The 13,694-nt window shown below is 39.6% G+C and overlaps 1 protein-coding gene across 1 annotated transcript in view; it reads left to right on the top strand.

Annotated features, from left to right (window-relative positions):
- LOC104405113 (cAMP-specific 3',5'-cyclic phosphodiesterase 4D-like) overlaps positions 1 to 13,663 on the top strand; it is a gene marked incomplete at its 3' end in the record, with an annotated part of 70,486 nt that extends 56,823 nt beyond the window's left edge. The window contains exons 6-7 of the mRNA XM_010013715.1: positions 12,537 to 12,624; positions 13,529 to 13,663. Coding sequence (XP_010012017.1) covers positions 12,537 to 12,624; positions 13,529 to 13,663 — 223 coding nt within the window. The remainder of the gene's footprint in view (positions 1 to 12,536; positions 12,625 to 13,528) is intronic.
- Positions 13,664 to 13,694: the final 31 nt, after the last annotated feature.

A 13,694-nucleotide genomic window follows, 5' to 3' on the forward strand; every position in this document is an offset into this window, starting at 1 on the left:
GAATCACAGAATGGTTTGGGTTGGAAAGGACCCTAAGATCATCTAGTTCCTGCCATGGGCAGGGACACCTCACACTAAACCATGTTGCCCAAGGCTCTGTCCAATCTGGCCTTTAACACTGCCAGGGTTTGAGCATTCACAACTTCCTTGGGCAACCCATTCCAGTGCCTCACCACCCTCACTGTGAAGAATTTCTTTATATCTAATCTAAACGTCCCCTGTTTAAGTTTGAAGCCATTGCCCCTTGTCCTACCACTACAGTCCCTAATGAAGAGTCCCTCCCCAGCATCCTTGTAGGCCCCCTTCAGACACTGGAAGGCTGCTATGAGGTCTCCATGCAGCTTCTCTTCTCCAGGCTGAACAGCCCCAACTTTCTCATCCTGTCTTCATAAGGGAGGTGCTCCAGTCCTCTTATCATCCTCGTGGCCCTCCTCTGGACTTGCTCCAACAGCTCCATGTCCTTTTCATGTTGAGAACACCAGGACTGTACACAATACTCCAAGGGAGGTCTCACGAGAGCAGAGTAGAGGGGCAGGATCACATCCTTTGACCTGCTGGTCACGGTCCTTTTGATGCAGCCCAGGATACGGTTGGCTTTCTGTGCTGTGAGCGTACACTGAAGCCGGCTCATGTTCAGTTTCTCATCAATCACCACCCCCAAGTCCTTCTCTGCAGGACTGCTCGAAATCTCTTCTCCGCCCAACCTGTAGAGGTTGTTATTGATAAGACACAGACACATCTATGAAGGTTTACTGAATGCTTTCTCTGCCTTGATGTCTCCCATAACATCCTGGTAGGTAAGCTTAGGAAATGTGGGTTACATTAACGGACAGTGAGGGGGATTGAGAACTGGCTGAATGACAGAGTTCAGAGGGTTGTGATCAGCAAAGTAGAATCCAGTTGGAGGCCTGTAGTCAGTGATGTTCTCCAGGGATCAATACTTGGTCCAGTCTTATTCAACTTGTTTATCTATGACCTGGATGAGCTGGGGAGAGTGACTGATACACCTGAAGGCACTGCTGCCATTCAGTGGGACCTTAATGGGCTGGAGAACTGGGCAGAGAGAAACCCAGTGAGGTTCAACAAGGGCAAGTGTAGGGTACTGCACCTGGGAAGAAGAACCCCAAGTACCAGTACAGGCTGGGGGCTGACCCACTGGAGAGTAGTTAAGCTGAGAAGGACCTGGGATTGTCTTCATATGGAAGGTGCTCTAGCCTTCTTATCATCCTCATGGCCCTTGTCTGGACTTGCTCCAGCAGCTCCATGCTCACAGTGAACATGTTCACTGTGAGCCTGTGAGCCAGCAGTGAGCCCTTGCAGACAGGAAGGCCAATAGTATCCTGGGTCCACTGGGAAGAGTGTGGCCAGCAGGTCGATGCTGGTGATCCTCCTCCTCTACTTGACCGTGGTGAGGCCACATCCTGAGCACTGTGTCCAGTTCTGGGTTCCTCAGTACAAGAAAGACAAGGAGCTACTAGAAAGGGTCCAGCAGAGGTGGCAAAGATGATCAGGGGTCTGGAGCATCTCTCTGAAAAGAGATTGTGGAGCTGGGCCCGTTTAGTTTATAGAACAGAAGACTGAGAGGGGATCTCATTAGTGCAGATAAATATCTCAAAGGAGGGTGCCAGAAGGATGATGCCAGACTCTTTTCAGTGGTGCTTAGCGACAGGATGAGGTGCAACGGTCATAAACTAAAACACCAGAAATTTCACCTCAACATGAAGAAGCTGCCCAGGGAGGTTGTGGGGTCCCCCTCTCTGGAGGCATTCAAAACTCGCCTGAACATGTTGCTGTGTAACCCGCTCTGTGCGGCCTGGCTTTGGCAGGGGGGTGGACTGGATGATCTCCAGAGGTTCCTTACAACCCTCATGATTCTGCGATTTTCAGATCTTTAAGTAATGTTGCAAAACTTTTCTAACTGCATGAAAGACTCCAAATGAAATCTTTATCTAATGCTTCTTTAAGTTCTGTGGCTTTGTTAAACAGTTATTAACTTTCTCAAGGCAGAACAGCAGGAAGAGGATTGACATGGTTTTGGACAATTTAAGCTGTTCATGTATCATCTCACATTCAAGGAAGTGATTAAAACTGAGGTACAAAACAAATACTCTCTACATTTGATTACTTACAGTACCATAGAAAAATCTGAAAAATTTAGGCTTTCTATATAGTGAAAATATGTGAAACCTAAGAGTTCTCAGGATCACCTAGAAAGTTTAAACAATGATTTGCTGTCACTATACTAGTACTAAAGTGTATGATTTTTAATTTCTTAACAGTCTGTTTCAGTAGAAACATATGGTTAGGTTATCAAAGCGCATACAGACTGGAAGGCAGCATAGGGCTGACCCCTGCTTGTTCTCTTCATTCAGCTCTTCAGGTTACTTTTCCGTAGGACTACAGTATACCACAGCCTTGATTTGGAAACAGACTCACACATTTTAGAGTTAGAATAGTGATCAGTTTAAAACAAACAAACAAACAAACCAACATGAGACCTCTTATCAATCTCCACATCAATAATTTGACATGCAACCCAACATAGATCTTCACTTCCTACCTTTAAATTGGTCTTATATTTTCCTGCATCAGTAAAAGTTCCTATATTCACCCAAACTATCTGTTTTACTGGAAGATAGACAGGATGACAAGCTCCATGTGCTTCCTCTTCTCTTTTCAGCCCAGCTATGGCACTTATGGTCACTGGTAGTTGAGGACTGTATGTGACCCCAAACTGCATTTTCTGTATGGGTAACAACAGCAGAACAACTTAAAAGAGCGAAAGGTGATTTGGTTTATAGGACTGAGGTGAGAAGAATCAGAAAGAAAAATAGAACTCTTGTCTATGTCATTCTTTTCGTTCCTGTTATGAATGCAGCCTGTTGGTTGATGAATACAGAAAATAAAACTGTGCAGATGTGGCTTCTGGTATTCAATGCAGTCTGAGGGCACCTTTGTTCCATACTTCATCCAGCTTCTGACATCTCTGATCAGTGATGTATTATCATCTGTCCAATTGAAAAGGTAGATTTGAAAGTAGATCTCTCTTCCATTACTAGGTTACCAAGAAACTGGTCCATCAAAACCTGCTCACTTTGTGAATATCCATTTAAAAATTTAAGGGCTACATTGAGACCACCCATTCAAGTGCCTAAGTTTGGCTTCTCTTATATGCAGGCTTCTGAGTATGGAGCCTGAACAAAGCAGTGAATCAGAGCAGCCAGAAGCCAGGGTCAGACAACCCTTGAGAAAAGCAAGAATAACAGCTCTTCTTTCATGGACAAGGAAGTTCTGCAGGTCTCTCTACATAGTCTTTTGTCCATGCTCAGATAAAATCAGTACATTACCTTAGCAGTAGTGCTCACAGTTTAGAACCTGCCTCTACACAACATCTTTTTGAGGAGTGACCTAATCACCAAACAGAGACATTTTGCATTACGTTCTGCGAAGTGACTCGTCTCCAGCTGGAAGGAGTAATTCCAGGTCTGGCAGTAGGAAAATTCACTTGGGCCTCCTGTACTTCCTCAGGAACTGGAACCAAAAAATTCAAGAACCAGAAAGGCCTAAAACTCAGGCATCTGCTCTCAGGACAGGAATTCTACCATCGTCATGCAAAAATAACTTTTTTTCCTACATTAGGCAATTCACCTGACAAGACCTTTGGTGGTGGGAACTGGGAAATATGGAAGTAACTGGTGGGCACGGCTTAGTCACATATTCAGACATGCCCCTGTGTTTCATGCTTCCAGTTGGCTGGCTCAGTATATCAAATCCCTCTGAACAGCCAAGGGCTTTCTTTACAGTCAGGGGAGGCAGGCAGATATGTCAGGCAAATTGAGTGTTTTGTGGAGGCCCTAGCCCCCCAGACACCTAGGCAACACCTTGAGAGTCATAAAATAGACATTACTTTGGTGTCACTATTCATAAAAGAGACACCAGCAGTACACAGCCTAACATAGTCCCAAATATTGTAAGGTCTTTCCTAGCAAAAACTTCCTAGGGAGGAGCTGGAACAAAGAGTTTACCAGACTACTTTTGGGACTCCAAAAATGGGAAAATGACAAAAGGTACCAGAACAGCCAGGGGTTCTCACTGGACAGCTTTCACTTGAAATGTTTAACATTCAAGACCAGGGTAATACTTCTTTAAAATCTTCTAATCAAATCCAAGCCATAGTAAGCAGGTGAGTTTGTACAGCTCTATTATTCTTGCTTTCTGTTAATAGAATTGGGAAAATTGTTGTTTTGTTTTTTTTATTCTCATAGTCCTCGATCAGCTCACAGTTAAGAAGATTCAGCTCCATCTTATGTAGAAGCAGACTTTTTTTTTACTGGGAATGTCTTGATTTTATTCCCATTATGACGATATTCTGAATTAATGAAGCAGCTGTGGCCACATGCATAAATGTTTAGTTGATACTAAAATTAAAAATTATTCCCAAATATTTACATTAAAATGCTAGTAGCAAATTGCCAATCTAATTCATTATTCTTTCCCCATACAGTATTTTAAATTAATTTCTGCAACTGATATTTATCTTTAGAAGTGTAAATTAGATATGAAGTTGAACTAATTCTAAGCGAGATAAAAAATGATGATAGACAGTAAATTAAGGTAGTCTCTTTTAAATTATAAGATAATATAAAAATAAAAGGCTTCTTTCCTTAATAATAATGAACAACATAGGATTAGAACTGAATGAGCGAATTTCGCCACTAAATAACATATTACTATGCTAAAGAAACAGGTAGTAACTCAGGAATATATTACAGAAGTGATTACTGGATTAGCAAGCGTTTTAAAATTCCGCTTGTATTAAATAAGCCATATTCTAGTGGCTGTAGGAACCACTGAATAACTAGTCTTTAATTGAAGGAGTGCAAAGATGATTAGAAATAAAAGCCTGGGAAGAAGTCTTTGCCAAAGAAGTGAAGGAGAAAATCGGAAAATGGTTTGACATACATTGGCTACTGAGCTATCCAAGTATTATCAGTGGCATGCAGAAAGGACTCACAGATGACAAGAGGCAGATAGTGGGAAAGAAACCAACATTTGTTTGAGGAAGACTCTTTAATGCTGTTATTGTTTATGTGGTTGTTCTTATTAATATTACTGGTTCTGAATCCCACTTCTTAAGGAAAAAAATAAAACCAGAATTTTGGGAGGGTTTGTTTCTTTTTAATTGGAGCTTGGCAAGTAGGAGCATTAGCAATGGCAAATGAACCCCACCCCCCAACTGCTTTTTCTATTGTCCTTTCTGTTTCCTAAACAAAAAGGGATCTGTATGATCTATTTCAGCTGCAAAAATACTTTTCTTCTCAAGTGGGGGCTTTGGTTTTTTGGTCTTTTGTTTGGGTTTTTTTGTGAATCTCGAACTTTTTTGGCTTATCAGATATAAAGGCTGTTTGAACCTAGTCATTCTCCATTCAATCTTCAGTGCTGAAAATCTGTCACACAAAGAAGGCAGGCAGACAAGGATTAGTCCTAAAGCAATTTGTTCTTTGGGAGACACAGGTAGCAGTATGATGTAGTTCAGTGATAAGCCATAGTGGGAGAAGACACTAAAAAGACAAAGGATTCTTGTAGCCTAAGTACACATTCCAAAATAGAAAGGCACAATTCTGTTCCATAAGTGCTATTGTCTAAACAAGGCCACTGGAACACAAGAGTTGATGCTCCAAGGAGTAAGTGTTGCTTCACCAACTAATATGTGTTCGTAGTAAGACCTGGTGTGTTGAAATACTTGCTAGTTCTACCTTGAAATCTCTTTGCTCCAAAGATGATGTTAGTCTTGTCTATAAAATACAGGCTATAAATGCAGCACAGATTTTCAAAGAATCTCTTTGAAGATTGGTTATTAAAATAAATAGGTATTTCCTGCATAGTAACACAAGTTTACTAATAGACACTGATTTTTGAAAACTGTATGTTATGATGGTTCTGTGAGAAGCTAGTACTATAAGCATTCCTTCCAAGCACAGCTCAGTCCTGAAAAGCCAGATTATAAAACATCTACTAGACCCACATTTCCTTTTGCAAAATAAAAAACGTTGACACCAGTATTCTAAAAAATAAAATTCCATAGAATAAAATCAAAATATAATAGAAATTTTCACATAAGCTCATTGCTCTTTGACTAAAAGTAATAATTCCATCCAGCCAAAAAATTAAAATACACCACAAAATATCCACTTTTGTCCTAAGAAGATGTTAGGTTATGCCTTCCAAAGGCAATATTCCAAGAGGCTGACTGCTACTGCAATATTCCGGAAACGTTTCTCAGTTTTAAACAGGGAGATGAAAAGTGATCATACAAAAAGACAAGAAAACCACTTTAAAGCAAACTTCCGTGATTATGTCAGAAAAAGTGTTCCTAAAACTAGATTGATATAATTTCCTTTGAAATCATTGATGGTATGAAACAGGTATGAGTTAAACCGTCATTTAAAAGTATTCAAGCTTATCATCTAAACTCTGTAATGCATACTAGATAATCAACTGAAAGAAACATGTGCAGTATCTGTATTTAATCTTAATACTACTCAGGTGCTTTTTTTTTTTCCCTGAAAACCTATAGAGTTCCTGTCTACACTTCCTGTAGAAGTTCAACGTGTATTTTTTAACATAAGGATCAGTTCGTGTAATTCCTGAACCCCATCATTCCTTTCTTTCCTCTCACTACTTCCTGCAATATGCTATATCAAGTTGTCTGTGCAGACACAGGGTGAAATAATTAAGGGACCCATCAGACTGAAAAATAACCCATATTATTATTCCTTTTTTTTTTTTTTTTGAAGTTCATAAGTTTTCCACTTGATTCACTGCATAACTATTCAAATACTTGTCTGAAAACAAATGAATGGGCTGCTGCAAGAATATAATTAAGCAGCAAATGGTGAGATATCTTGGGAATTTGAAATTACCTTAAGCAGCACAACCAGAAAAGAGTAGTGCTGGGTTTACACAGGCTTCTGAAGATACGGAAGTGTTAAATGTTGCCTAAGGCCATTAGCTTCCATTGAAACCCTTAGCAGATATATGGCACACTGCATTCCAGAGCTGGAAAGTTTCAACAAAAGTAAACTGTTATTTAACTGGCAGCAAAATGGCCCAGGTTACAGCTGAACACCTCCATATGAAGAAGTAATTTAATCCCATATAAAAGGTTATACAGATTAAGAGATTTGACAGCAGCCACACTTGTAAAATAAATTAAGGAACTGCGAAGAAGTATATAAACTCATGAGCTTGCCTTTCATCATGCTGTCATCATCTAATCCCCAAAAACTGGCAATCAGAATTACTGAAAATGAAACTATAGACTGAAATACGGAAGTAGGGTTCATCCAGCAAAACTAGTTTTATCAGAATCTGTTAAACGAATAAATGGAGCTTGGGTTTTAGAGTCTTTCAAAAACACTTAGAAATCAAAATTACACAAAATATCACATGATATACGATAATATCACAGATGCCATTTGCCTCATCTACCTAACATTTAAAATGCAAAACCACACATTCAGCTTTCATGCCTCCAGAATGTCGTTTTACTTTTTTTTTAATCTCTTCGTCCCAAGTGGATTTCGTTCCGAAAAAACAGTGATTCATTTTAAAGATTTAGCTGCCCTTTTCTCATGTATGTGAAAAAGTCTTGCACATCAAAGTGCAGATCACTGTCTGGATGCTACATTGAGACATGAAACTCAGATGCACAGCAAAGCAAGGTCATGTCTCTGAGAAAAGAAAACAAAACAATCCCCCATCAGCTCTAACACAGATTGTAGCTGAGAAGACATAATTATCAGACAGAAAAGGCCTAAAGATCTAACTGTATAGACTCCACTGGACAGTGAGTATAAGCAAAATGTGATAAAAACTGAAACAAACAATGACATTGTTGTCCAAAATACTTAATGTGGGGAGCCATTTGCTGAGGTAAACAGTTTCATCTTCCTTTTGCTGAGATGACTATATGTCGTAAGTATCCATAGCTTGTTAAAAAGAAACTTTGTGAAGATTAACAGTGCTTATAATCTGCATTTCAAAATGTAATAAATACAATTAGTTGTTAATATATTTAAAATCAGTAACTCAACATTACCATGCAGATTATTTTTCACTTTAGACATAATGTTTTAGAATTGTTTTGGAAAGTTTTCTATCTTCTCATTAGGAAAAAGGCACAAGATTCAGAGTGATGTTTCCCACAAGACAAAACAGTCAAAGGACTTGAAAAATATTTTCATGGGTTGCTGGTTTTAAGCTAGGTTGTTTGGGTCTTCTGTCTAAGTCTGGCCACAGAGGAAAGCTTAGACAATTTAGTCAAAACAGCAGGAAGCTGAGCATGGAGCTCAGCACACAGCTGGTAGTTCTGCACCCTCAGCAGGCCTTCATGGTTCTGAAACTGTGCTGCCACAATGGCATGACAGAGGTTGTTTATGGCCAGCAGCATTAAAGCCTCTGGCTGCAACATAGGCTACCTTGGAAGATGGTTGTACAGACATAGTGTTGCACTGACACTAAAACCTGGAATTAGTTCTAAACTTTCTTGTATGATCACACACACACTTGTGGCTTCCTCTCTCATGCTGCCTACCTCACTGTGAGGACAAATCTATTAACATCTGCAAGATACTCTTGACACTGATGATAAGCCATTTAAAAATCCAATTGCAGAGAGTGACATGGGGAGTAACTCTACATAGTGTGCTCATACTAGTTTGGACTTGCATGAGGAAAGCAGGAAGACTGAAAATGTCTTTAAACAGTCTGCTAGGTATATTACAAATTTAATGTCCTTTTTTACATTTTTTTGGCCTGTTGCAGAGGGTGGAAAAGGCTCCTGTTAAGGCAGAGGATCTTGCTAAAAATTGAATGTCTGTACTTTCTTATTTTCCATTTTTTTCCTTCTATTTATTCCCTTAAAACAAAGAAAGTCCCTTTTGTGCTCTCTTCTCCTTATGCCTATTTTTCGTTTATTCAGTTTTAATTCTACTTCTCTTATGACTTGACTTATGATCTGTCCTGCTGTCTCCTACTTAAATGTTTTCACATCTTTCTTTAAATGCAATCTTGCAATGTGTGATCATACCTTTATGATCTATTAACTTTGTTATTTGTATTCTTATGAAGGACAATAGTCCTTCACATCCTCTTTACAAAACAACCGCAGCAGCAGAAAAAAAAAAGAAAAAAAAATAATCGCAGATGCAGAGGCTTAGAGAGATTAGAGTACTTCTAGACCTACATGGAAAAACTTGACAAAATAGATCACATATAAGCATTTACAAAATCAGGACTGGACCCAAGCACCTTTACACCTTTACTTGTAATACTGAATTCAGTTATGTTTCAATGTTTTTTAATCCATTAAGTAACAACAGTTCTCAAATCAACATTTACCACTCCAGGCTTTTTAATTCTTTTGTAACTGTTGTTTATCGAGGAATATTTCTATCTGTTGGGTAACAGACTCACTTAGAACATTCTGGGGTTTTGCCTTGTGTGCAGTTTATATCAGTGCTATAGTTTAACCATTCCTAAATACAAAATGATTAATATTAAATGCATTATAAACTTTATTCTAGGAAAAACAATGAATTTGTTAACACTAGCTCAAATATTCCCCATGACAAATCCCACTATTACAGTATTCTAGCAAATTTCCATTTTATTGTCAGAGTTACTGATTATCTCATCATCTGGCAATGCATAGACAAGGCTATTTGGAAGCTAAAATTAATATTTCAGTATAGGGAGAGAGCTTCCCCAGCACGTTGTAAGGCAGCTTTGCAAATGAGGAGGACTGCAAGACTTATATCTATACCTAAGTTCACTGTATTTAGTTAGCAGATACCACAAGAATGGTCTCCAACAAGAATGTAGGAGAAAAATGTGCCTTTCATCCACCTGAGCAAGAGGCCAGTATTAGCAAAGTCCCAGGCTAAAGCTCACAGTCTCACAGCTCATGCTATGATCACATGCCTGGCTGCAGTGGCAATGTAGCTTTAAACAGAACATATTGCATATTTAAAATCCAAACTAGACACTTTCCTCTTACACAAGATTACTTCAAGCAGTTCTTGAACTTGGCAATGTGTTGTGTTGCTAAAGGATGGACTGTTACCAGATGCCAGTCAGGTTCATTATAGAAGGCTTTAGTCTATGTAACTGTCATAGTAAACTAAAGCATGAACTGTTTCATAGAAAAGATAGCTACCCACGTCCAATCAGTCATTTAACATATGAAGTTGTTTAGCAGAGGTAAAGGATTCAGGAGACGTTCGTTCTCTCTATACTGTTCTCTCTATAATCTGTTCTGTTAGCTGACGCTGGGAACAGGAATTTTCTTTAGAGGGCAGTGGGCGGAGGTTCTGCTTGCTGTGTTTCTCCATAAAAGCTTTCTCCATGAAGAGACTGTTCTTCAATATACTTTCATGGCTACTATGGCTATATGTGGCCATATTTTAAGACTGCAATTTCCACTTGCCATGACAGAAACTCCTGCAATGCAAAAGAATGGCTTCAGTGTTACTAATAATTTTGAAATGCGTAGCTGAGAATAAATGTCAGGCTGTCCTATCAAGTGGAAATGTTCACAAAGCAGACTGTAGTCCCTCACAACCGTAAATGGGAGTGGAATTCTTCGGGTACTCCTCAAGCAAAGAGCATGGATCAGTGGTCGTTACTGTGCGTGTGTCTGATAGTTTGACGTATCAAAAATACCCAGCTAAAAAATTAGACTTGAGGAAATACATATACTCTGGCTACTAATCCTTGGAAAAAATTAAATCTGGCTTTTAAACTTTAAAATTGCTTGACTTCTATGTTTTAATATATCAATATCACATCCTGGCACAGTGTACGTAGTAACTTGGTATATGCAGGTATCTGCCAGGTCAGTAATGTTCTAATAAGTTCAGATTAGACTCAGAAAAGCATTACAAGTCAATTTTTTTAAATACATTAAGAAGAAGGGCAAATTTTATAGTCTTTTCAGATAGTCTCAGGATACCTTTCTAAATATCACAATCATTGGGGTTTTATTTACTCTTGCAAGTGCAGAGACAAAGCACTTTTTATGGTGCAGAAATTCTTTTCTGGCAGGCTTTGCTGTTATGTTGATGATCTTAACTGGAACCTACATCCTAGACAAATGTAATTCTTACTCCATTTTAAGAAGTTAAATCGGAATTGGTTTTTTAATAGGTTTAGACTCAGAGATCTCACAATAACTTCTGAATTTCATTCTAAGTCTATACACAAAGAGCAAAATATTATTTTCCTGGTGCCTAATTTTAATTTATCATAGGCTATAGTGATGAACTGCTAGCATAAAGCTGACCATTCAAAGCTGCCAGTTTTACTGGATCTTAAAACTATTGCATTCAATATAAGCAGAATTCAAGCAAAATTGTTTTCTAAGATTCTGTTATTGGTCAATAGACATAAAGCTTATTCATTTTTTAAAAATGTATTTTAATGAGTAGAAAGGTGGGTTCCATTCCACTCGTCTCAGTTGCTTTCTTGGTTAGACTGTTCAGTGTCAAGACTGGATAAGGTTGCCCAACATCAGTGAGTAGGACTTATTAAGCCTTTCCAGGTCCGACCTAGATTGACTTAGTTTCTCAGCTTTGCTTCCACTGGATTTTCACCTCACTATATAGGTGGCATGAATGACAGGAGTCCTGCCACAACATGTCATTTGGTGTTGTAGTGTTGTAGCAGTTATTTCCACTGGCAGATCAGATGCTGTCTGTATCTGCACCTTTATTGCTACATCTGGAATAGTGACAACAACAGGCCAATTTTAACAAAATACGGAATTTAGTCCTGGCTTTAAGGAGCTGTCTGTGAACAGAGTAAGCCTGGTTTCTGCAAATCATTTGTAACACCTTTTTTCAGTCATTTTTCAGCAAAGGCCAACTGTGGCTTAATCCTGCTGGTGTGGCAAGACATGTTTGTAACACATCTAATCTTCTGAAGGAGAATCACCTATTTTGAATAATGTAGTTATGGGAGAGACTCTCCACTCTATTTTCTTCCTTTTCTTCCATTGCTGCAAAAGACAGCTGTCACCATGACCACGAACACGATTATCAGATTAAGAAAATGTTGCTAGATTTCCATTCACTTTTCTTATAGATCAACCTATTTGAGTGCTGTTGGCTTCTGCGGGAATTACTCATTCATGTAATTGAAAAAAAGGTATCTGAAATGAGTGATGCTCTTCCTGAGCAGGAAAGGAACAGTATAGCCTTCATATAATTTTTGTATTCCATTATCTGTACCTAACTATCCGCTGGAAGAAAAGCTTTTCAGAGCAAAAGTAACTATATTTGTGTGCTATAGGTTTTACAATGTAACAGCAGAAAAACCTCATGAATTGCAGTTGTGTCTTCAGGTCTTCAGTCTGTCACCCTTGCCTCTGCAAACCCATCAAGGTGCTGATTCCCACTTTGTGGGCCAAATTCATATGCAGGGCCAACAGCTGTAAATCTTCTGAAAAGTAAAGGAGTTTTAACTATTTTTTCTAGGGCTAAATGAGCAGTCGCTTCTTGGAGTGGTGGGATTCTTACTGCTTCGTGTCACGCACAGTAATGCTGTACATGTGCACAAACACATGTAAGCATGTATCTGTAAAAAAGGAAACAATCTGGGTATTGGTACCGATACGTAGAAAAAACAGGGCATAAATGATGCTAATGTATTTCATGCAAAAGGGAATTTTGCTTTGGAGACAAGGACACAAACAGATAATTTTGTTAAAGTTAATTTGTTGGATTTTGTACATTTTGTATGTGTATACATAGGATAGCTCAGATGTATACATGGATGTAGAGTAGGAGTGCAGAAAGGAGAAGGTGGCTTGCAAGAACACACATTTTGGGCCATTCACAGTGTCGGCTAAGGAAGATAACTAGCAGTCGTCCAAGTTACTGGTGAGGCGCAGTCCAGGCTGACATGATACATCAAATATACTCAAATACAGGGATGCTGCAGATTTCAGTATAAATCCAGTTAACCTGTCATCACCAATACAGCCTGACAAACCAGTTGCTGTCCCCCTCCACCACAGTCTTCCCACCAGCTCAGTCTAGGAGTGGATTTAAGCTCCTAAAATATCAGAAAGTTTTTTTTTGTCTTCTACAACATCGTCTGCAGTTTAACGTCATATCCTGCCTCTGCACTGTGGGCCTCGACGTCCTCGTTGCCACGTGTATTTTAAATGGTAGGTCTTTCTGCGAGGTTTTCACAGCTCAACACTCACTGTCAGATTCTGGAGTCAAACGGTCCAGTAGGAATGCCATTTCTCAAAACTCACCACCTATGGTGCAAAAAGAAACCGTGAGGCACCAAGTGTTGTTCTCCCTCCTACCGCTATGATTATGTGTTAACGCCGGGGAGAACAAAAGTGCTGAGCGTAACGGCAGACAGACATGAGACAGGCACCGACCCCTCAGGGTTAATGTTTTACACTTGGCGCTTCAGCTGGAAGCCGCATTTGTAAAACCTTCCTTGTCTTTAGGAAAACAGCCCTCTCCTGGCTGCGGGCTGAGCTGACCGTGGCACCACCGCCTTTCAGAAGGGTCCCTGCCCTCAGCCTCCGTGTTCCCCCGGGCGAGGCTCCGCTGGGAGCGGTGTGCGGTGGCCGGCGGCAGCGGTAGCGCTCCGCGGGGCCACGATCACCCGGC

The sequence above is a fragment of the Nestor notabilis genome, unplaced genomic scaffold, assembly GCF_000696875.1.
Source record: "Nestor notabilis isolate BGI_N333 unplaced genomic scaffold, ASM69687v1 scaffold6094, whole genome shotgun sequence".
NCBI lineage: Eukaryota > Metazoa > Chordata > Aves > Psittaciformes > Psittacidae > Nestor > Nestor notabilis.